Here is a 23,824-nt window from a genome sequence, read left to right as displayed (position 1 = left end):
ATATATGTTACTACATATGTCTAGTCCTTTTTAAATTTTTTCTGAGGTTTTAGTCTTTTTATTTTTTTATTTTTATCCTACCCAAGAATATGTTTTTTATTGATTCTAGAAAGAGAGGGAGAGAGAGAAACGTCGATGTGAGAGAAACAACGATCATTTGCCTCCTATATGACCTGACCAGGGATGGAAATCACAACCTTTTAGTGTCCAGCATGATGCTCCAACTGACTAAACCCCCTGGCCAGGGCTGTGTCTGGATTCTTTTATTTAGCATGTTTTCAAGATTCATTTGTGTTGCATTATGTCAGTACTTTATTGCTTTTTATGGCTGAATGGTAGTATTTTATTGTCCATTCATTGATGTCCATCAATGATGTTTGTAACTGCTGGCTATTATGAATAATGCTTCTGTGCCCTGGCCAGTGGAGCCTAGTGGTTAGAGCATTGGCCCTTGCCCTGAAGGGTCATGGGTTCAATTTCTGGTTAAGGGCACATAGCTGGGTGGCAGGTTCAATCCCTGCCCCAGTTGAGGTGCATGCAGGAGGCAAACGATTGATGTGTTTCTCTCACATTAATGTTTCTCTCCCTTTTGCTCTCCCTCCTCCCTCTCCCTCTCTCTCTCTTCCTCCCTCCCTCTCCCCCCACCCTCGTTCCCTTTCACTCTCTCTAAAATATCAATGGAAAAAATACCCTCGAGTGAGGATTAACCTCCCCTCCCCCCCCCAAATAATGCTACTATGAATATTTGTGTACACATTTTTTTGTGTGTTTTGACTTTTCTTGAGTATATGCTTAGGAATGGAATTGCTGGGTGAAATGGTAACTCTATGTTTAGCTTTTTAAGGAACTGCGAAACTGTTTTTCACAGAGACTGTACCATCCTACAACCCAACTGGCAATGTATAAGGGTTCCAATCATTCTACATCCTCTTCAACACTTACTATGTATCTTTTTTATTGTAGGCATCATAGAAATTTGATTTACATTTCCCTAATGAATAAAGATGTTAAGCATCTTTTCATGTGTTTATTGTTCATTTGTTTGTTTTCTTTGGAGAAAAGTATTTAAATCCTATGTTCATTTTTAAATTGGATTATCTTTTTATTGTTGAATTATAATAGTGCTTTATATATTTTAAATACTAGGCTTTTATCCATATATGTGATTTGCAAATATTTTCTCTCATTCTATGGGTAGTTCTTTCCTTTTAAATGCTCTATAGCATGAATCAGCAAACTTTTGTTATAAAAGGCGGAATAGTAAATATTTTAGGCTTTATGGGTCATATGGTCTCCTTTACTGTTGTAGTGCAAAAGCAACCACAGACAATGTTAATGAATGAGGATGGCTGTGTTCTAATAAAACTTTGTATATGGACACTGAAATTTGAATTTCATATAATTTTCATTGACATTTTTTCCCAAAATATAAAAATAATTTTTAGCTCATGGATCTTGCTGTATATATTCAGTCTCACAAGTGTATTTGTAGTAATGTTTATATTTTCTTATAGTGGTATTACTCTTGCTTGACTTGTTGAAATAAAATACCATTTTTATAGATACCATTATGAATGTATAGAAAATCATCAGAAATTGAAATTAATAATATCTAAGAAAGTTTTAATTATAATGACTAAGATACACTATTCTTTAGCCCATTTAAAAAATAACTTTTCAGCCTAGCAGCCGTGGGCCCGTGATTGAGCGTCAATGTATGAACTGGGAGGTTACAGTTCGATTCCCAGTCAGTCCCAGTTTCAGGCTTGATCCCCAGTAGGGGGCCTGGGGCGGTCAGGAGGCAGCCAATCAGTGACTCTCTCATCATTGATGTTTCTGTCTCTCTTCCTCTCCCTTCATCTCTCTGAAATCAATGAAAGCATAATAAAAAAAAGAACTTTCTTTGGAGAAAAGTATTTAAATCCTATGTTCATTTTTAAATTGGATTACCTTTTTATTGTTGAGTTATAATAGTGCTTTATATATTTTAAATACTAGACTATTCATGTATGAATAGTCTTCTCACTTTTATTTAAGTTAGAGCCTTTAGTTTTTATGTTTATGCATATAATACTTTTTGAAGGCTACTGCACTTATGTGTCTCATAGGATGGGAATTAAATTTTTCTGTAGTTTTGGAAATTTTGTGTTGGACCCTGAAACTTGTCTAAAATCATGAAAATCTTTCATTTAAACAAATCTCCTAAAAATGTTTTTACAAGGTAGTCTCTCTGTTGTTGGCATACTATACAAGCATGTTTACTGGGATCAGTATTCTGTATATAAAGGAATGTAGGATATTTGTAGTTATCATTTAAAGAAAAGAGGTTTATTTATCCCCAGATAATTTAACAAAATTAGATTTTTTGCCCTTAGTTTTTAAGAGTAAAAATATGCATTGCAGTGCTTGTTTTTTTTAAATAGCATTTTGATAAATAAAATTGAGTCTTTGAAGTTGGGTATATGTTGAATATGTAAAATTATATTGCAAATATTCAAGTAGAATTTAAGGAACCCTTTAACAGTAAGCCAAGAAGAATGTTATTTGTTAGTGTTTAATCTTTCCCTTTGACCTAATTTCTTTAGAGAAGTATTTTGTTCGTGTGTTCTCAAGCCAGATTTTCTTGTCACACAGCCTGAATTAAATCAGAGGTTTCTCTGCCCTTTAATCCTTACCCTGTTTACCATCACTAACAGTTGCAAGCTGGTGCCTCATAGAATAAAGGCATTGATTCTTTCCCATTGATGGGACATGGTGATAATGTATTTGGGCTTGGGTTAATTGAAGGTACTTGGAATAGCTTGATATTTTCTTTAGGTAAGCATTTCCTCTCCTGGTTTAAAATTTGCTGCTAGAATTTATCCTGAATAAATTTTTAATTGGCCTTGTGTTCAAGAATGAACATACAAGAACTAAGTTGATTGGATTAAAAATTACATTTATGTTTTGATTGTGGAATTGTCTATTTTTTTAAATTTAGATTATTTTATGAAGATTTAGGTGTGTTTGCCAGTGTAGTTTTCCTTCTAATCTGTGTTATAATATTCCCAAAGGAGAGAGATTATCATAGTTTTAAAAATTCTTTTTCTTTGCAATTTTACCTGTCTATTTATATTACACCAAAAATATACTATCTAGACCTACCAACATGTAACTAATTTCTGTGTATCATTTGCTTTGTATCTGTTAATAGTCTGTCTGGGTTTCTCTACTATCATGCTGCTTTCTGAGTTCCCTGGTTACCATTAGTAGGGGTGGGCTTGGAGAAGATTAAGAGTATATGGCCATATGTCTACATCCTAAAGCTGTGTTTTAGAAAGAGAGAAAGGAAGAAATCACTTTTGGTTTAACACAGGATATTCTATAGTTGATGTGTTGCCATTAAGAAAGCATTTTTACCCTCACTTTTAACTGCCTTTGTGTTGTTTTCAAAAGCTGTATAATTATCTTTAAGTAAGTATGACTCAGTGGTTTTTAGGTCAAAGAAATAGGAATTAGTGGAAGTATTAAAGATAAAAATAACGTAGGTATGAAATACCTTTACCTTTTTACCAAGTTAAGGTTTTATAAAATGCTCATAGGTTGCCTGGCTGGGCGTGGCTCAGCGGTCGAGCATTGACCTAGGATCCAGGAGATCACGGTTTGATTCCCAGTTAGGGCACATGCCCAGGTTGCAGGCTTGATCCCCAGTCAGGGGGCGTGCAGGAGGCCGTTGATCAATGATGGCTCTCTCATCATTGATGTTTCTATCTCTCTCTCTCCCTTCCTCTCTCTGAAATCAATAAAAATATATTTTAAAAAATGCTTATAGGTTTGAAAAGAACCTAAGGAATGTACTTTTTTATATTTTTAGGGATTAGAATCGATTTCTTTCTTTCAACTTCTGTTTATGTTTAAAATTTTTAATAAAATGTTGGGGGAAAATTAATTTACTTGTATTTTACTTTTTTCACAGTTTGTTCACATATTTCAATGGAATAAACAATTAATATTCTTACCATGGTGGTTTTAAAAATTAACTTTAGTGTTTGGGAAGTTGAAAGACTCTCTCTGTCTTTTCTCTTAATGGGTTATATCATAAAATGAAAGAACCTAGTGGAAATGAAGTATATGTAGCAGACTGAACGCATCTATCTTTATTATCTATCTTAGATGTAAACTAGGCTGTTTGTTGTGGCTAGTGGAGTGAACTACAAGCCTACTTTTTGTCAAGTACATAGTTTTCATTTGCAGTGAATCTTTTAGGTGAAACACTAGTTGAATTATTTATTTTTCTCTGCTCACTTTCCTTTTCTTTTACAGCATCCACCCGTTTTGTGAAGTGTGAAAAATGTCACCATTTTTTTGTTGTGCTATCTGAAGCAGACTCAAAGAAAAGCGTAATTAAAGAACCAGAATCGGCGGCAGAAGCTGTAAAATTGGCATTCCAACAGAAACCTCCTCCTCCTCCCAAGAAGGTATAAAGTCTTACAAGCATTTGATCTTGAAAACATTTCATTGCTCCCCTCTCCTCAGTTTATATTGGATCTTAATATTAGTATTTAAACACACATATTGTAAGTTATTAATATGGACTATATTTGGCTAAATTGTTTTTGATATTTGATACTTGGAATTTAGGTATGGAGTCCGTTGCTTTTTTCCCATGTCATGATTACTGTATTCAGTAGCAATGAAATGTAGTTGGATGATTATTAAAATAGTGTTATACTAAATTAACTTAAAATGATAACCTTCAAATAGAGCAACTTTGGATTTATTTTTGTTAGTTTGAGCACCTAAATAATACCAGCTTGCAATTCCCCCCCCCCCTCATTAAATTAGTCTACTTCATGGTAAAACAGCCTCAGGCTAACAATGAGTGATTTTTTTCATGGCCAGTATGTTGGCACTCTCCTCTGCAGTACTGTGGCTTTTGCTACTGGGCTCTTTCCAGGAGTCTCAGACAGATTGTGATTTGGCTGTATGAAATACAACAGAGTGTGCCACCAGCTCCATTGGGTGGGTGCTTGGTGTGCACTTTCTGAGAACGGAGCCCTGCTCCTGGGCTGTGTGCCTGTGTTCTGGCATATCGCAGATGTTTGTCCTCTTTGGTCATTTCTCATCCTCTGCCTCGGTGTAGCTTTCTTCTACTCTGTTTTGATAGTAGTGCATTTGTGTCTTCATCCAAATGTGCTGTGGAAGATTTAGTAATTCATGAGTGTAGTTTGTGAGGAATGAAGATTTTTAAAAAACTATAATAAAATGCATATGCTCAACAATTAAAAGAATTTGTCATGTAAAAATAAATAATGTAATAGAAAAGATAGCCATTAAACTTTATGTTCTCTACTAATTTGTGTAGACTTTAGACATCTGAGTCAAAGTTCTAGAAAATTAGGCAATTTAACTCTTTTCCAGAGTTAGTTAATATTAACAGTTAATTTCTATTTACCGAAAGCTGAAGGAATTTACCCCAGGTTCCAAGCTGTTGGCAGTATCCAAGAATCAAATAGAGCTTTAGTTTCTTCTAAGATTAAAACTTGTATATTGCCATGTAGATAAATAAGTAGCTTTAAAGTTGATATCTGAGAAAAAGCTAAATGTTTTTGAGTATTAAAACACAGATACTGGTAGTATAATGGCTTTTGATTATGTGGTGCCTATTTTTGAAAAGGGTAGTTTTATAATACATTGTCTTTATTCATGTGAAGAATATTATTTATATGATTGAGAGAGTTGTAGAAAGGATTAATTAAATGATTTACATTAATGATAATACCTTTAGACTCCGGGTGGCATGTGTAGGTATTCTAAGTGTCTTTAATATTAACTTTTAAAAATTAGGATCAATGGCATTGTTTATAGAATAGAAACTAGCGTAGCCCTAGAAGAGGACAGAGATACTTTGTTAGGCTAGAGAACACATAAATTGTGCTTTTGTACATTTAGGGCTTAGGACCTTGAATCATTGCTACGTAATATATCATGCCCTTGGCATTTTGTTTTTGATGAGTCCTTGTTCAAATTTAAAACTGGAAGCAAATATGCTAAGTATATAACTTTTTTAATGTGTGTGTTTTTATGATGGTTTATATTAAATTATTCAAACCTAATTATTTTTCAGATTTATAACTACCTCGACAAGTATGTTGTTGGCCAGTCATTTGCTAAGAAGGTGCTTTCAGTTGCTGTGTACAATCATTATAAGAGAATATATAATAATATTCCAACTAATCTGAGGCAGCAAGCAGAGGTTGAAAAGCAGACATCATTAACACCTAGAGGTTAGTGTTTTGATATTTGGCCAAAATAGAGATTACTATGCCTAGAAGTAATCTTTATTGCAACTCCTTGCTTTTGTCTTAAAATGCTTTTAGTATAGTATAGCAGCTTTCAAAGTACAGGTCATGTCTCATTAGTGAATTATGAAATTATTTTGGTAGGTTGCCAACAGCATTAAAAAACAAAAGTTAATAGATTTGAATAGAAAATACCAGAGTACATTAACTATAGTTAAATATTGTTTCTTAAAACTTTTTCTTTTAGGTATATGTGCATGGGTTCTGAGTCACAGAGTAAAATGTATTTCTTATCAAGGGTCTCAGTGAAAAATGTTTGAAAGTCACTGAGGTAGAGGTTGAGATACCATCTTTGAATTATAGACCTCACCACAACTAGTTCCCCATGATCCTATCATTGCAATGCTCTGTATGACTCTGAGTTCTTCTCTTTTGGGTTCAGGGTACAGAATTTCATCTGCCTAAGTCATATGTATATGGAGATAATTCTTGCAGAACATATACAGCGCTCTTTCCTTTCCTTTTTAGGCCCCAGCTACAGTGCACAAGGTTAGGGGCAAATTTGTAAGTGATTCAAAGTATAAATCCTATTAATGATAGATTCTACTATACATATAAACTGTGTAATCTCAACTTACTGTGGAAAATAATGTATTATATATATATATATTTTATAGAATAGTTTATTGATTTTTAGAGAGAGAGGAAAGGAAAGAGAGAGCATGAGAGAAAGAGAGAGAAAGAAAGATCGATGCAAGAGCACATTGATTGGCTGTCTCCTGCATGAACCCTACAGGAGGTCGAGCCTGCAACCAGGTCATGTACCTTGATCAGGAGTCGAACTGGCAACCTCCTTGGTGCACACGACAGTGCTCAAACAGCTGAGGGGCACCAGCCAGGGCAATGTGTGTTATATTAATAGAATGATTTTATTAAAAAAATAATAAAGTGTAAATATTTTAAGTTTTGTTATTGGCCATGGAGTCCTGATTTCTTACTTAGGCCTACAGCTATCATTTTACATTCTTTTATTCATCATTTTACAATTTGAGGGAGTACTTCTAAATACTTACATTTATAAAACTACAATATCTTTTGATTACTTTCAGTAGCTACTAAATATATAACTGGCTCAATGAAGACACTTGCTCGCTTGTTGAACCTACTGCAAAATAGTTATGTGGTAGTATCAGTTACTCTATTTTTAGAAAGTGTAAGTCAGAATAACTAATGGAAGATTTGGAGCCTTCGTTTTAATAAGGTCCAAAAAGCACTGCCTAGTCATGGAGCAAAAGGATTTTTTCTGGTTTCTTCAGTCAACAAATCAATAATTAAGCTGTTCTAGTTCTAGAAAAACAAATGGTTATATAATATTTTATAGTATGAGGGGTTTAAACTCTTATTGAAGACTTAAATTATTACTACTTTTTTCTTAAAATAGATAACCAACTTTATATTTGACAAATGTGAATATTAGCAACTGGACAGCCATTTTTTTTTTTTTTTAATGTAGAAAGGATACAACATATAGATTCTTTATAATGTTTTGAAAAGTTAATGAAGACATTCTTTAAGTATATCTGGAAGAGACAAGAAGTGGGATACTCCTTGTTTGTTCCCCTAAACAAATATATAATATTTTCATGTTGCCATTTTCATCCTCTTTCTTAGAGTTAGAAATAAGAAGACGGGAGGATGAGTACAGATTTACAAGTAAGTGACCTCTCCTCAGGTCCTCTGCAATCATTCTTCCTTTTGAGATTTACCTCAGTGAAATATGTCAGCAGTAGTAATGGGGCACATGTATTTGCTTGTGTATTACCAAGAAAGATGTTATATATTATCTAAATGTGTTTACCATACATGGTATATATAAGTTTGGAACAGTTTTTCATAACATTTGTGTAGTTTGTATACGTTGGGTTATTTCAGATATTTGATTTTATCATTTGTTTTTTTTTTAATCCTCACTTGAGGATATTTTTTCCATTGCTTTTCAGAGAATGGAAGGAGAGAGAGAGAAACGTCGATGTGAGAGAGATGCATCGACTGGTTGCCTCCCGAATGGCCCCAACCAACCAGGGTCGGGGATGGAGCCTGCAACTGAGGTACGTGCCCTTGGCCGGAATCGAACCTGAGACCCTTCAGTCTGCGGGCTGATGCTCTAACCACTGAGCCAAACCGGCTAGGGGTGTTGTGGTATTTTGTAAAGCATAATGTAGAGAGATAAAAAGTATTATATATAGTTTTTCTCCATAAATGTAGACCTACATAATAACAGGAGTTGTATTTGTAAAAATCTATAGTTTGCCATTTTAAATCTTTTTTTTTTTTGCCTTACAGTTAGAGTTGGTCTGCATAATTATAAGTGACAGAATTATAAGAGGCAGATTATCTTATGGCTACTCTTTGCCAGAAGCCACACTTTATTTTTTGGCGTATGTGAAGCTTAGTGTAGCCTTGCAAATTATGAATAAGCCCCAACTCACTGTTTCCAGCCCTGGATTGCCCCTATAAGCATCAGAAGGTCTGATAGAGGGTATGGAAGGACCTGATACATCAAGGATAGTGGCCATTCTGATGTTTTGCACCCATTCCTTTGGAGGTGGTTATAATTGCTGCACAGAGGGTGATGGTTCCAGGAGTATCATAAAAAGATTTATGTGGCCTTTGATTCAGTAATTAAAATAACAAACACAAGTAAAAAGATAATAAATCAGTATGAACATTTTTCACTTACAAGTTTGATACTTTTACTTTGCCTTTGAACCAAGCAGTATTATATATCTACTATTTGAAGTGTACTATATATGTAGGATGCGCCATGAGAACATAACCAGTTTACCAACTCTGGCATGAGATTTATTATAAGTAATAAAATTATATTATCTAGTTATTTTTAAATTGTATGGAAATAATGATTATACCGTGCATGATAAAATTAAGAAACACAGTAAGTGAAATAGAATTAGATTACATATAAGAAGGTAAGATATAAATAATATACTTTATATGCATGTATAATATATGTTTTATAATCCAAAAATATAATCAAATATGCTGTCAATATTTATATATTTGGGCAGATGGCTCGTGAAACTAGTAAAGTCTACAGTGAATATTTAAAAAAATATGTGATATATGTAATGATTTAATGTAATTTAAATGTTCACAAGTAATGTTTACAAACTTAGGTAAAAGCAGTTTATAATTATATATATTGATTGACTTGGAAATTAATATTTTGAAAGCTTAAATAGAATTTGTCTTCAGTATAGTTTAGTCTTGTCCTGTGTGGGGGTTTTAAGTTCTAAAGTTAGGGCATTAGGCCAAAGACATATATAATCAAAATATTCTTGAAAGTTCCTTTGGATATCACATCTTTGAGACCAACATACTACATAATAAGACTGATGACTGATGGTAATAGTACCCCATGCCATAAAAATTTACAATCTGTATTTGGAACAAAGTGACTGGAAACTGGGACTGGGACATTATCCAGGTCTTGTCCATGAGCTTGTTCCTTTCCTTATACAAGAAGAAGAGAAAACCAACTAAAAAAAGACTGATGGTTTTTTTCTCCATCATTGGAACAGATGTTTTTCTTAAGTTGAGCATCAGATGAAGTAGTTGGCTTGCATTTAAGGACTATATTATAGAAATACTTAAACACAAGCAAAATAGCAATGCTAATAGCAAATTCTTCTATGACACTTACAAAACTATCTGTCAGGCACTGTTCTGTTTTACATATATTAACTGTTTTACATATATTAACTCATTTAATCTTTCCAACACCTCTAAGACAGAAACTTATTTTCACTCTCATTTTACATAGGAGAAAACTAAAGCACAAAAATTTTAAGTAATTTGTCCAGGGCCACACACAGCTGATGATTTGTATGCATCTAATCACTGTGCTAGCCTCCCTGCTTATAGTCCTGCTCATTATAGAGAGTTGCTTATGCAATGAGAGATACACAGAAACAGAGACTAACTAAAAGCAGGAGAGTTATATCAAGTTTACTGTGGCATATTTTCATAAAATGTAATGACTAACATCTGTTCTGTACTATTTAAATTATTCCTTTTTTATTAACTTAAATCATTGAATAAGTTAAATACATGTATCACGTGACTCCATTGTAGTTAATATGATACTTTCAATTTTATTCAAATTACTCACCTAAATCATTTTTTCCTCATTGGGCAGACCTACACTTGAGCCAAGCCTCTTCTTATATTGTCACAATTCCTAACTACACTTTGCTGAAATTTTTAAAAAACCCAACAGTTTTGCTCGGGACAACTAGCTAACTAACTATACTCAAGTAGGGGACTGCATTTTTTTTGCCTTATGTGGATTGTAATGAGGCATAGCATTATGAATTAGTCATTAATCATTAATTCTCAACTGTAGCACGATTAAATTAAAATGCTTATTAAATCCCTGTTATTTTTGATGAATAGAATAACCCTTTCTCTTAAATGTGACCTCTAAGATAGTTTGAAAGTGACAAGCCAGATGGAATAGGACCTTAAATATTTGTTTCTGTTGGACATCTGTCTATTGGTTTGATTAAAACAGTAAGCATTGGAAAGTACTGATATTCTTAACTCATTAATTAGAAGCAACCTAAAAATAAATTCAGAAAATATAAGCAAGTATAATATGAGCGCAGATACCTCAAATGCTGAGAACCAGGAGCAATATGGATATTTACAAGTCTGGACAATTGAAAATGCCATTGGGATTCTCTCCTTCAGCCAAGGAGGAGTGAGAATAAAATTTTACTTTGTTTTGTTTTTGTCTTAGGGATCTGCTGATAAACTGATAGTTCACCAACAATATCAGTCCCATCTAGTTAAGCTTTGTATCTTTAATGAAGGGACTAGAAAGATCCAGTTGAAATCCTAAAAAATCAGATTCAGATAGGGCCAGGGATAGTGAGTCTTACCATATTTGGTTTCTCTGGTAGACTCACAGAATTATTCTTAGATGTGGAAGAGACTGTGGAGGTCATATGGCTCGTATTTTCACTTTATAATAAGGAAGCAGGGCCAGTAAAGTTAAGTGACTTGCCGTGGTCCTATAACTGCACAGCAGCAGAACTGAGGCTAGAACAAAGTTCTTTATTTCTCAGTTCATTGTTTTTCTCTATAGCCATGCTTCTCATTTGTAAAAATATATATACCTTCTCATTTGAAAAAAATATATATACCTTTATCTTTCAAGTACCTCCAAATCAATTGCATTTTATTAATACACCTTCCAATCATGTGTTTGAAAGTGATAGGACAGGAGTTGTTGCCATTTTATAGATTAGGAAACAGCACTAAGTTTATAGACATGCCCAAATCATATAGCCATTTAGAGATGAAGGATAAAAAACTAAAGCTCCTGACTCCTGGCCACTGCTCTCTTTCCATTATACTGCCTTCCCTTGAGTGAAAGGGCTTTTTCATACAGGTTTACATAAATAAGGAGGGGGTGAAAAAAGAATCCATTTTCTTTGCTTGAGGTTCCCTGAATAATCATTGTGCCTTGTAAGTTTGTCACTAGATTATTGGAAATTTTCTTTCTTTTTAGGTAAGACAGATTGTCAAAATATTTAAATTTTGCTAAGTAAGTGATTGGTTTTAGACATAAGGTTTTATTGGGCATTTTTTCAAGTAAAATCAAATGAAGCTCTAGTAATTCCTTTTAACATTTTTTCAGAATTGCTTCAGATTGCTGGAATTAGTCCACATGGTAATGCTTTAGGAGCATCAATGCAGCAACAGGTAAATCAACAAATGCCTCAGGAAAAACGAGGAGGTGAAGTATTGGATTCCTCCCATGATGACATAAAACTTGAAAAGAGTAATATTTTGCTGCTTGGACCAACTGGGTCAGGTAAATAACTTCCTGAAAAAATTTACTACTGATTTTTAAAAATAGGATATAAATGATTTTGTAACCTGTGTTTTGTGATTGGGAGATCTTGGTGCTTGAGAAAGAAAATCTAAGGTCAATCTTATGCATATATTATCAGTATTTCCACATAGGATTCAAGCTGAATTTGAGGCATTGGTATTGCCCTTTAGGCCAAGTCTGACATCTTACCAGGGATAATAAAAGTAAAATGACATTAGATCTGAATAATAGTGGGGAAAAGATGTAACAGTGGTTTTTTAATTTTATACCATTCAAATTTATTTTACATTTTAGTAGAGGATTTGTAGGTCAACATATTTTCAGTAAACTTTTAGTTACTGTTTCTATTTATAGGTAAAACTCTGCTGGCACAAACTTTAGCTAAATGCCTTGATGTTCCTTTTGCTATCTGTGACTGTACGACTTTGACTCAGGCTGGATATGTAGGTGAAGATATTGAATCTGTGATTGCCAAACTGCTCCAAGATGCCAACTATAATGTAGAAAAAGCACAACAAGGTATGTTTTCAGCATAGCTTGCTTGTCTGTCCCCAGATGTAGTCTATTGAGGAAGTAGTCTAATATTAAGAGTGAATGTAATTCTTATTTTGAATCAAGGAATAAAATTCTGTAATTATATAAAAGTGGCTATATTAAACATTTTCTAGTATACTGCCCAAGGGCCACAAAGTTTGCTTTGCCTTATTGTCATTATATGATTACTAGGGTGAAAACTGGCTAAATTACTATTCCATTTTATCCTTAATACTATCATTGTGTTTGCTGTTCTGACTCTTCTCCAGACTCCTGTTGTTGGGGTGGGGAGGAGAAGGGGGCAAGGGCAGGAGAGTGTAGGATGAATCTAGAAACAGATCAGCCTGTTCACCTATAGGGTATCATAGATGCTGCATTTCTTTCCCCATCTATCATTTGTCCTTGTTTGCATGAAGAGCTTCACAGCTTTCTGTTCAAATTCCTTTAAGACAATAATATAGTTGGGAAAGAGTAAGCCAAAGTTTTACTAGTACCAGCACTACACGTCCCTCCTGCTTCTACACTGTACCTCTATCTCAGCTCCTACAATAAAGAACCTGAAAACATTAGTGGGGTAGATAACTATTGTCAGAGAAAATTGGTTATCATACCCAAGTAATATTCTATAAAATTATAAAACATTTGCACGAAATGATGAATAGGAGAGACAGCGGTGTATTTTTATAACATTAAGCCATTGAATATGTTAAGTGTGAAAGATTTAATTAACCTTGCTCTCTGGCTGCCTAGTCTTTTAAAGCTGGGGTTATCTTGTGTATATCTTTTTCATATTATAAATAGACTCCTCCTTAAATTATAGGAATTGTCTTTCTGGATGAAGTAGATAAGATTGGCAGTGTGCCAGGCATTCATCAGTTACGGGATGTAGGTGGAGAAGGCGTTCAGCAAGTAAGCAGTTGAATATTTTGTTCAAGCCCACTAAAAGGAAGGGAATCCATCAGCCTCCCAATATTGTACGTTTGGTTTCATATTCAATTAGATTCTGTTTTGTTTATTTTTCTCATCCCCAAACTCCACATACCACTTGAAAGTACTTAAGATCCTAAGAGAAAGCTATTGGCAATTTTAAATACGAAATTACTATGCTTAGGAATTTGAAAATATTTGAAAGAACAGAAAAAATGAAATTTAATTTTTGTTGGTTTTATTCCTCAAAGGCCCAGTTAAACATTTCTAGAGGACACTTAAAGTTCTGGCTCTAACTAGACACAGATGAACTATGTACATGTGTCTTATTCTTTTCACTTAGTTAGAAGGTAGGATAAAGTAGTGTATCATTACTTGTGGAGTGATAATTGAAGTCCTAATGACCTTTGGTCAAATGACCTTTTAGTAGTAATTAATTATGACATAAACTACAGGTTAAGGAAATTGCTTTCTTTTTTTGACCAAGACAGAGAGAGGTATAATCACAGTTAGAAAATGTGCTTCATAATTTTTTTATAAAGGCATCTCAAAATATAGATATTTTTTAGTCTAATACTAGGAGTAGAATAAAATATTTATATGAAAGACAAATCTTTAACTTTTTTCAAATTTTTAATGTTCCCACAATGGTTGGACACCATCTGATAGAGTCATAATTCTATCTTGATGTCAGAATTATGTCTTTATCATCAAAAACAATCTTCTTGGTTGATTGTTTCTTGAATGCATCAGTAGTCCTATAACTATTCCAAATAAATTTATGAATTATTAATGTGATAATGCATTAGATTTTCATGTTAGTTGTAGAAATATGGGAGTTTTCTTTAGTTATGCTCATTCACCATAACCACATATTATTTTCCCCATTGAATTCCATTATCTAAAGTATAGTAAATAATTCACTTATATGATGATGCTATAAATCATTCATTCTTTATTTAGGGCTTATTAAAACTACTAGAAGGCACAATAGTCAATGTTCCAGAAAAGAATTCCCGCAAACTACGTGGAGAAACAGTGCAAGTTGATACAACAAACATCCTGTTTGTTGCATCTGGTGCTTTCAATGGTTTAGACAGAATCATCAGCAGGAGGAAAAATGAAAAGGTAAGTTTTTCTGAGGGGTTACTGGGACAGAGAGTATTTGAAGGTACAGAGGATGGACACTCATTTTCTATTCTTGTATCTGCTGGATGCCAGTTGAGAATTTTTAAGAATTAGGTTTTCTTAGAGCATACCAGAAATATATTTCTAGTTTTAAATTTTTTATTTTAGACTAGTAAATTAGAAGATTTCTAAATATCATCTATATACAAGGTGCCCCCCAAAATGTATACACACTTTGAATGATTATAAAGTCGGTGTTTATTACCATACAGTTCATTTTCAGAATTTAAAAGAATCTACAGAAATGAGTAATTATTTTTTTGGTCAATGCCTATTTTCAAAAATGACTGTTTTGGTCCAGGCACTGCTAATAATGTGAAGCAATGGAATTGCAAACATCAAGAATCATTTAGTTCGATATTTGTGCACCCTCATTTCATTGACTGTTGCCAGTTTTGTACCATAAACTTTATCTTTTATATATCCCCTTAAAAAAGTCTAGTGGCACTTTAGGAAAAATTTTCTTTGTTCAAAGCTTGGTCTGGCTTTACCCATTATTACAGATTGGTTAAACCTGAAAGGAGTGAAAACTAAGTGAGTTATCAGTTGTTAAAGTGTGTATACATTTTTTGGGGGACACCATATGTGTGTGTGTGTGTGTGTGTGTGTGTGTGTGTGTGTGTGTATACACATATATGGGCTTTTTTTTTTTTTTAATTCTCACCTGAGGATAGTTTTTCCATTGCTTTTCAGAGAGAGTAGAAGTGGGGGGGAGAGAGAGAAAAAAAAACATCAATGTGTCTAGAGAGACACACCTATTATTTGCCTCCCGCATGCACCCTGACTGGGTCTGGGGATGGAGCCTGCAACCCAGGTACGTGCCCTTGGCTGGAATTGAACCTGAGACCCTTCAGTCCATGGGCCGACGCTCTTAACCACTGAACCAAATCGGCTAGGGCTATATGGGCATGTTGTTTTTTGTTGTTTTTTTTTAAATATGTCTTTATTGATTTCAGAGAGGGGAAAGGAGAGGGAGAGAGAGAGAGAGAAACATCAATGATGAGAGAGTCATTGATCGAGTCCACAACCCAGGCATGTGCCCTGACCAGGAATCGAACCCCGATCACCTGGATCCTAGGTTGACGCTCAACCCCTGAGCCACGCCCAGCTGGGCTATATGGGCATTTTTAAAGTATAACTTGATTATTTTAATTTGATATATCATTTAAAGTTATTTTATTATTTGAGGTAGGTGCTGTATCAGTAAAATTTCTGTTCATTCCTCTTGCTCATTTCATTGAAGCCCAATGAAGAGCTTGTCTCCATTGCCCCTACTGACAAATGGAAGGGAGCAGTTTGGGGGTTGGAGCCAGGGTTGTGAATCCCACATAGTTTTATAGATATTTCTTGAACATTCTTATTAACCTTGATTTTAACTGGAACTTATTTCTTTGTATCTACAAGATACATGCCCAGTACCTATTTGTTGATTGATTATAATAAAATATAATATCAACATAGAAGCGTAAAATACCTGTATTTTCCATGTTTTTGAGTTTTACATAACATAATATTCTACCTAAATGAATATGTCATAGATCAACTCTTTGCTGTATCACTTGCTTTAGTCTCTCTCCTTGGCTTTGCATGCACTAGTTTCAGTAGCAGTTTAGTAGTAGTAAAAATACAGTGCTGCTAATGGGACAGTTGCCTGTGGTAATTCCTTTGCATAGTGTAGATGAGAAAACTTTTGTACAAATACTAACAGAACCATGTAATGCTCTTATTCCTCAGTACCATGCCTTACTCAGCATGGATAGTGTTATATTTTTTATATTTTTAATTTTTTTTTCATTTGAATTTCTGCATAAACTAGCCTAACAAATTAGAAAAATTATTTCCGTATGTGTGTGTGAGAGAGAGAGAAAGAGAAAGAAAGCTTTATATTGAAATTCTGTAACCAAAGGCAGAGACCATATTCTGATATTTATTTATAATTAATAATTCCAAAAAAGAATTTGAAGCTAGAAACATGTAGAAAAGAACAGTTAAAAGTCATGTGAGAAAAGAGAATAGAAACATATAGAAGGAAGATTTAGGTCATATGAGGTCTTCAGGAGAGACAAAGAGTTTGTCACATAGATCTTTATGAAAAGGCGTTTTCATAAGAGTCTTCAGCAGTGATTTTATAGAGGATTAAACACATCCATGTGGCTTTTGTTTTATCAACCCTTGTTGAAAGCCAGGGGTACAATATTAAATAATATACCTGTATCCTAACCATATCAAAGTGCTTGTAGTCCTAAGTTTTATTTCTCTGGCTCATTCATGCCCTCCACTACTTCAGTCTACTTGGCAAATATGTGTTCATACTTTAAGACTCAGTCTGTTAAGTGATTAGGCAATTCTTCTGTGAAGGCTTTCTTGATCACCTCCTACCCTCACTCCTCTATATATGCCCCTTTTCCTCCTTTCCACTGCCATCGTTTCCTGTACAGTTGTCCTTTACTGCATCTATGATACTTTAATACCTTCATGTGTTCTCACTCTCAATAAGCCCTTTTAGAGTAAGGATTGTGTTCAGGTTTATATCCCCAGTGTTTTATAGTAATGCTTAATGTTTATATATTTACATAATAAATATGTATATATTTATTACTGTATATGCTTATATAATATATATGCTTAATCAGTGTTTAAATTATTGCATGAAAGGCATTTTGCTTTCCTATACAGTAACTGTCCATGTACACAGCTTAGAGAATCAGAGGAACTGATTTTTAACTTAGGCTATTTTCTCATACATCATGTGTTTATACTTTTGACAAAAGCTATATGACATATCAAAATTAAACTTTCTGATAATTATATAGAATATAGTTCTTTTATATTGACTAAAGCAAGATCTATATGCCTTAGATATCCAACCTTTTGCAGCAAAGTTAGCGTTCTTGTTTGATGTCATCCTTATATAAAATCTAATGTTAAATTATTCTAATTCATAAATTGAGGTATGCAACCCCAAATCATGATTTTGTTGTTGTTGTTAATCCTTACGCAAGGATATATATTTTTTCCATTGCTTTTCAGAGAGAGTGGAAGGGAGGTAGGGAGAGAGAGGTGGAGAAAGAGAAAGGGAGAGAGAAACATTGATGTGAGAGAGACACAGATTGGTTGCCTCCCACACGAGCCCTGACTGGGAATCAAGACCCTTCTTTGCTTGGGCCGATACTCTAACCACTGAGCCACGCCTGCCAGGGCCCAAATCATGATTTTAATAGAATGCTTAGCAGTGACTTACGACACTTGTGGATAATTTCTTTAACAGGCTGCTTGTTCCATAGGCACTACTCCTTTTTACAGTATTACAAAATTAACTTTGGTTACATAGTAATTGCTTTCTCTATTTTCAGTTCTTACCCATTTTGGAAACCACACTAGTTCAGTGGTCTCAGACAAACCCTGCAACATCTCTCTCTGAGTTCTAAGAGACTTCCTTTCAGAGTGTTTACTCATCTACTTGTACTATAAATCATACTTTATGAGTTGGTTATTCTGTAGTGGTTAGGTTCTCAGTTCTGGAGGCAGTTAGATCCGAGTTTGAATCCTGCCTTTACCACTTAGAGCAACAAGAGCTTGGTCAGCGTATTTAACCTTTCTAGGTAAATTTGCTTCATTTGTAAAATGTGAATGATAATAGAACTTTCTTCTGTTGCAAAGATCACATGACATGTGCATGTAAAGTACTTCATACAATGCAACTTCATTGTGCTATTTATAACATCCATTTGTTCCTTGGCAGTATCTTGGATTTGGAACACCATCTAATCTGGGAAAAGGCAGACGGGCTGCAGCTGCTGCAGACCTTGCCAATCGAAGTGGCGAATCAAATACTCACCAAGACATTGAAGAAAAGGATCGATTATTACGTCATGTAGAAGCCAGAGATCTCATTGAATTTGGCATGATTCCTGAGTTTGTGGGACGGTTGCCTGTGGTAGTTCCTTTGCATAGTCTAGATGAAAAAACACTTGTACAAATACTAACTGAGCCACGTAATGCTGTTATTCCTCAGTACCAGGCCTTATTCAGCATGGATAAGGTTAGATTTTTATTTTTCATACTTAATTTATGGGTTTTTGCTATTGAAACTGCATAAATTAGCATAAGAAATTTAAAAGCAATCCTGTTCATCGAATACCAACCTGTTCCTCACTAACTGTGGATCTAGGAATCAGGGAACGTACATTTTGTTATATTAGACATTTAGGAGTTGGCTTTATTTTTTCTTAATTAAAATCTTCATTGTAGCTTCAAGTCCAAAGATATATAAAGAGAGAAAAATTATTCCAGCATCCTACTCAACTCAAGCCAGACACACAGGATTGCCCTTGCAGCCTTGGTATTCTAAATGCTTTTATTGTGATATACTGTGTATACTTTTCTTTCTTTTTTTTTAAATCCTCACCTGAGGATATTTTTTCCATTGCTTTTCAGAGTGGAGGGTGGGGAGAGAGAGAGAGAGAGGGAAACATCGATGTGAGATAGACATATCGATTGGTTGCCTCCTGCATGCGCCTCGACTGAGGCCGGGGATTGAGCCTGCAACCAAAGTATGAGGTATGTGCCCTTGGCCAGAATCGAACCCAGGACCCTTTAGTCCATGGGCTGATGCTTTAACCACTGAGCAAACCGGCTAGGGCGTGTGTCAGCGTACTTTCTTAAAAAACTACATATTTTTATGTAGTTTTTTCTATAAAGTTTTATTAGCTCCTACGTACACTTCTGCATACCGGGAACCTGGAGGTCACTCAAGCCCACACAATCTGATAGCAAATGTTTTGGGTTTTATGAACTTAGTATCTCTAAATATTAGTCTCCTACTCTCCATTGCCATTGCCACTACCTTAACTCAAGCTCCTTTATCACTCTTCACCTTGACCCTTGCATTTGGTTCCTAATTAGTCGGTCTCCCCGTCTCAAATCTGTCTATGACCATCACCACCATCATTATCTTCCGCTTTACTTCCAGAGTGGATCGCTTTTAAATGATTAAGCATAGTGCCCAGCAAACAGATATTAAGTTCTTAATAAATTTTTATTGAATGAATAAACACAAGGTAATTATCTTACTCCCCTCCTTAAAATCTTTCAGTGGTCCCCTGGTCTTATTTAGATGCCCCCACTTTGGTGCTCCCTTAGCACAATGTGCATACACTATGCTGTAAATGGTAGTTTGCTAATTTGTCACCTCCTAGTAGACTAAGTTTCTTGAGGGCAAAGAGGGTGTCTGAGTCATCATTCAGTCTCTAAAATATAAGCACTTAGGGGTTCAATAATTGTTAAATGAAGTCCTAGAAAGTCCATGTTAATCTAGGAAAAAACCTTTTGAAGGATTAAGGACAAATTTGTATGCATAAAACTGATACCTTCTTATAGGTTAATTGACAGAAACAAGTGATGCTTTTTTTTTTTTTTAATCTTAGAGGGGAGAGGGGAGGAGGAGATAGGGGGACAGACATAGAGACAGACAGACATCGAGAGACATCAATGGGTTGTTTCTCCCACATGTGTCCAGACTGAGGATCAAAACCAAAACCTGGGCATGTGCCCTAACAGGGAATTGAACTCACCACCCTCTGGTATATGGGATGGTGCTCCAACCAACTGAGCCACACCAGCCAGGGCAAGTGGTGCTTCTTGAAGGCAAGGTTCTAAAAAACCACAAGAGACAAATACCTCACTTAAATTTTATATTTTCTGGAGGCTGAAATTAATAACCAAAGTTGTTTAAGATTTTGTGAAATCTGATGTTCCAAAGTACTTTGACTTTTCCCCCTGTATTCTCAATAATTTGAACTGTATTTTGAAATGTGTGGTAATTTAGAGAAACTTGTCTAACATTTAATAACACTCTTTAAAATGTATGTTTTTTAGTAAGAAATTGAGAGTCTAAAAATGCTTTATTCTGAAGGGGGACAGATAGGGTCAGTCAAAACATAAAGTTTCTGGCTCTATATTTCTAAGTGAGTCAGTGTACTTACCACTCTGGCACTTTTTTATCTGTAAAGTCAGAGCATTGTTTCCTTTTTGTTCTAAACAGACCAGTAATGGTGGTAGGTAGTAATAACTAATAGATCAAATGCTGTATGGTTGGTGATATTAGGAATATATCATCAATTATTATCTAAGTTCTCATTTCTTTTAAATTTATTTTTAGTGTGAACTGAATGTTACTGAGGATGCTTTGAAAGCTATAGCCAGATTGGCACTAGAACGAAAAACAGGTGCACGAGGTCTTCGGTCCATAATGGTAAGCTGGTGTTATTATTACAGAAACTAGATTATTTCTTGATCTGAGTTTTGAGAATAATAATCCTCCATGTTCTTCCTTTGGAAATATATCCAGAAAATTGGCCAAGTGTTTTTATGATTTTTTGGGGGGGGTCACATAGATTATGTTTTTCTTCTTCTAAAAAGAAACTTTAAGGTATTTGCAACAAAGGATACACATAATATGATAAATGAAATAGAAAAAAATGAGGATCAAGGGAGGAAGAATTTCAGAAAATTCTATAGAGGCCTTTTGGCTAAACTTCAGAGTGCCTTCTCAGACCTACTGAGATCCTCATTTTTGTTGTTTGTTTACTTGAAATTAATTTGCAAGTACCATGACACTGTACCCCTAAATATTTCAGTATGATATGAACTCACTATTTTTTATTTTGTAACGAATTCTAGAGACCCAGCCTATTTTCAGCCATAGCCCACTCTCTTCTTTAGAGCTCTTTCCCCTACCTGCAAAGTCTGGCTGTACAGTGGGTTTCTATTTCCCTACATGCTCCCAAAACAAGATCATGTCTCTTTTATCTTTTACGGATTTCACTGCTAAATATTACTTCTCTCATCTCAGTAGGACAGTTTGAGATTATACTTTCTAATGAAGGCCTAGACTTTAGGTGCTACCAATTAAGGACAGATTTATATAAACATGCAAACTAGAAGAGTAGGTGATAGCATTGACATTTTTTAAGAAATTTGATGTACTCAACCAGTATTTTCCTTGAGATGGAATATAATCTAGCCCCTACCTGTAGGTGAAAGTGGTTTTCTGTTGTAAACAACTTTGGATCTACTGAAACAATTGTGGGACATGCTTATTTGAAGTCATAGTCAAAATTGAAAAGCCTGGTAGAGATGATTTAGTATTAAATCATTTTTGAAATAAGGATTACCAGTTGACCTCCTTGGTCATAGAATATACCAGGAATGCTTTTGAGAAACATCTGAATCCAAAAGTATAGTCTTTTTGTATGTGCATGGTGACCTAAGTAGGCAGAAGTACAAATAGCCTTCCCTTATAAAATGACTTCTTTCTGAATTTATTTAGACGCTGTTTTAATATGAAGAATATAAAAGCTTTTACATTGACTTTTGCAACATTCAGTTCCTGGTACATAATAGGTCTCCATAATATTGGTTGAGTTAATTACTTCAATTTGTGGCCTGTAGAATTGTATATAACCTCAGTTTTCCATGCCATTCATTACTTTTTGTCTCTTTAGGAAAAGCTGTTACTAGAACCAATGTTTGAAGTTCCTAATTCTGATATTGTTTGTGTGGAGGTTGACAAAGAAGTAGTAGAAGGAAAAAAGGAGCCAGGATACGTCCGGTAAAGTGTACTATCAAGCTAGAACAGACCTGAAATTTAAGATCAGCTCTTCAGTGCTATAGTTTATTGGTTTGTCATAAAAATCCTTATATTTATAAGGGATGCAATAATCTCATAAAATTTTCTGTAGAAAAATGTTCTAATTTTGGTTTATAATATAATATTTTGTGAGTCTTGTGAATATTGATGTTTAAAATTGGCCTCTACTTTTTCCCCTAAGAAAGACGACTAAAAGAGACAGAAAAGTAATCCAAATGAAGAGATTTAAGTGAACTTTACTACTAATTCTCTAACTTGTGAATGACTTGTTTTATGTCTTTCACAAGACCAAAACTTTGGGGACATAATTTTTCTCTCATTTGTATCATATCAATTGACAAATTTGATACATCTTTCACAGCTTTATCTATCCCAGGGGTCAGCAAACTTTCTTGTAAAGGGCTAAATATTTCAGGGCCATACAGTCTGTATTACAGCTACTCACACTGCCCTCATAGTATGATAGCAGCCATAGACAATCTATAAATGAATGAGCATGTTTGTGTGCCAGTAAATCTTTATTTATAAAAACAGATGATGGGCCTTGTAGCCTGATCTAGTCAATAAATATTATACAGTGCTTGACATTAATGTTACCTACACAAAAATTAGGTTTCTGTTTTAACTGTCACAAGGTATGTTATATTTTATGTTTGCTTATCTTCTAAGATAACTTAGGAGGCAGTTGGTTTATTTGAACAACTTTAGTTATTCAGAAAACAAGCTTTTATTTAAAAAAAATTTTTTAAATATGTTTTTATTGATTTCAGAGAGAGGAAGCGAGAGGAGGAGAGAGAGAGAAACAATGATGAGAGAGTCATTGATCGGCTGCCTCCTTCATGCCCCTTCCGGAGACCGAGCCCGCAACCCGGGCATGTGCCCTGACCGGGAATTGAACTGCGATCTCCCGGATCCCAGGTCGATGCTCAACTGCTGAGCCACGCCTGGCTGGGCTTATTTTTGTTTTTTAATGACATTACTATATAAAGGAATTGTGGTGGTCTGATCATAACTTTGACTAGTTTGAGTCAAGTCAGATTTGGTTCTCAGAAGCTGTCATCTTCTTTACCATAGACATGTGCTAAAAAAAGGTCAGGCATTTGAGTTGAAATAATAGATTCTAACCTTTTGCTAGAGAAAGGGATTTTTTAATGTTTTTTTTTTTAATCCTACCCAAGGACACATTCATTGATTTTTTAAAGAGAGGGGAAGAGAAGAGAGAGCTCGACAAGAGAAACATTGTTTGGTTGCCTCCCGTATGCACCCTGACTGGGAATAGAACCTGAGACCTATCAGTGCACAGGACGATGCTCTAACTAATTG

General features: G+C 34.7%; 1 protein-coding gene across 2 annotated transcripts in view; it reads left to right on the top strand.

Annotated features, from left to right (window-relative positions):
• Positions 1-23,824, top strand: part of CLPX (caseinolytic mitochondrial matrix peptidase chaperone subunit X) — a 38,485-nt gene that overhangs the window by 12,332 nt on the left and 2,329 nt on the right. For both annotated transcript variants that reach the window (XR_013998195.1, XM_081128900.1), the window contains exons 4-13: positions 4,303-4,457; positions 6,107-6,266; positions 7,953-7,994; positions 12,004-12,180; positions 12,556-12,720; positions 13,556-13,644; positions 14,626-14,790; positions 18,593-18,892; positions 21,011-21,103; positions 22,356-22,462. Coding sequence is in view for 1 of the 2 variants with exons in the window: in XM_081128900.1 (XP_080985026.1) it covers positions 4,303-4,457; positions 6,107-6,266; positions 7,953-7,994; positions 12,004-12,180; positions 12,556-12,720; positions 13,556-13,644; positions 14,626-14,790; positions 18,593-18,892; positions 21,011-21,103; positions 22,356-22,462 (1,453 nt within the window). In the remaining variant the exon portion in view is untranslated. The remainder of the gene's footprint in view (positions 1-4,302; positions 4,458-6,106; positions 6,267-7,952; positions 7,995-12,003; positions 12,181-12,555; positions 12,721-13,555; positions 13,645-14,625; positions 14,791-18,592; positions 18,893-21,010; positions 21,104-22,355; positions 22,463-23,824) is intronic.

This window comes from Miniopterus schreibersii (genome assembly GCF_964146895.1).
Source record: "Miniopterus schreibersii genome assembly, chromosome: 1".
In the NCBI taxonomy this organism is placed as follows: Eukaryota; Metazoa; Chordata; class Mammalia; order Chiroptera; family Miniopteridae; genus Miniopterus; species Miniopterus schreibersii.
Note: the sequence above shows the minus strand (reverse complement) of the source record. Positions and strands in the feature narration are given on the sequence as shown.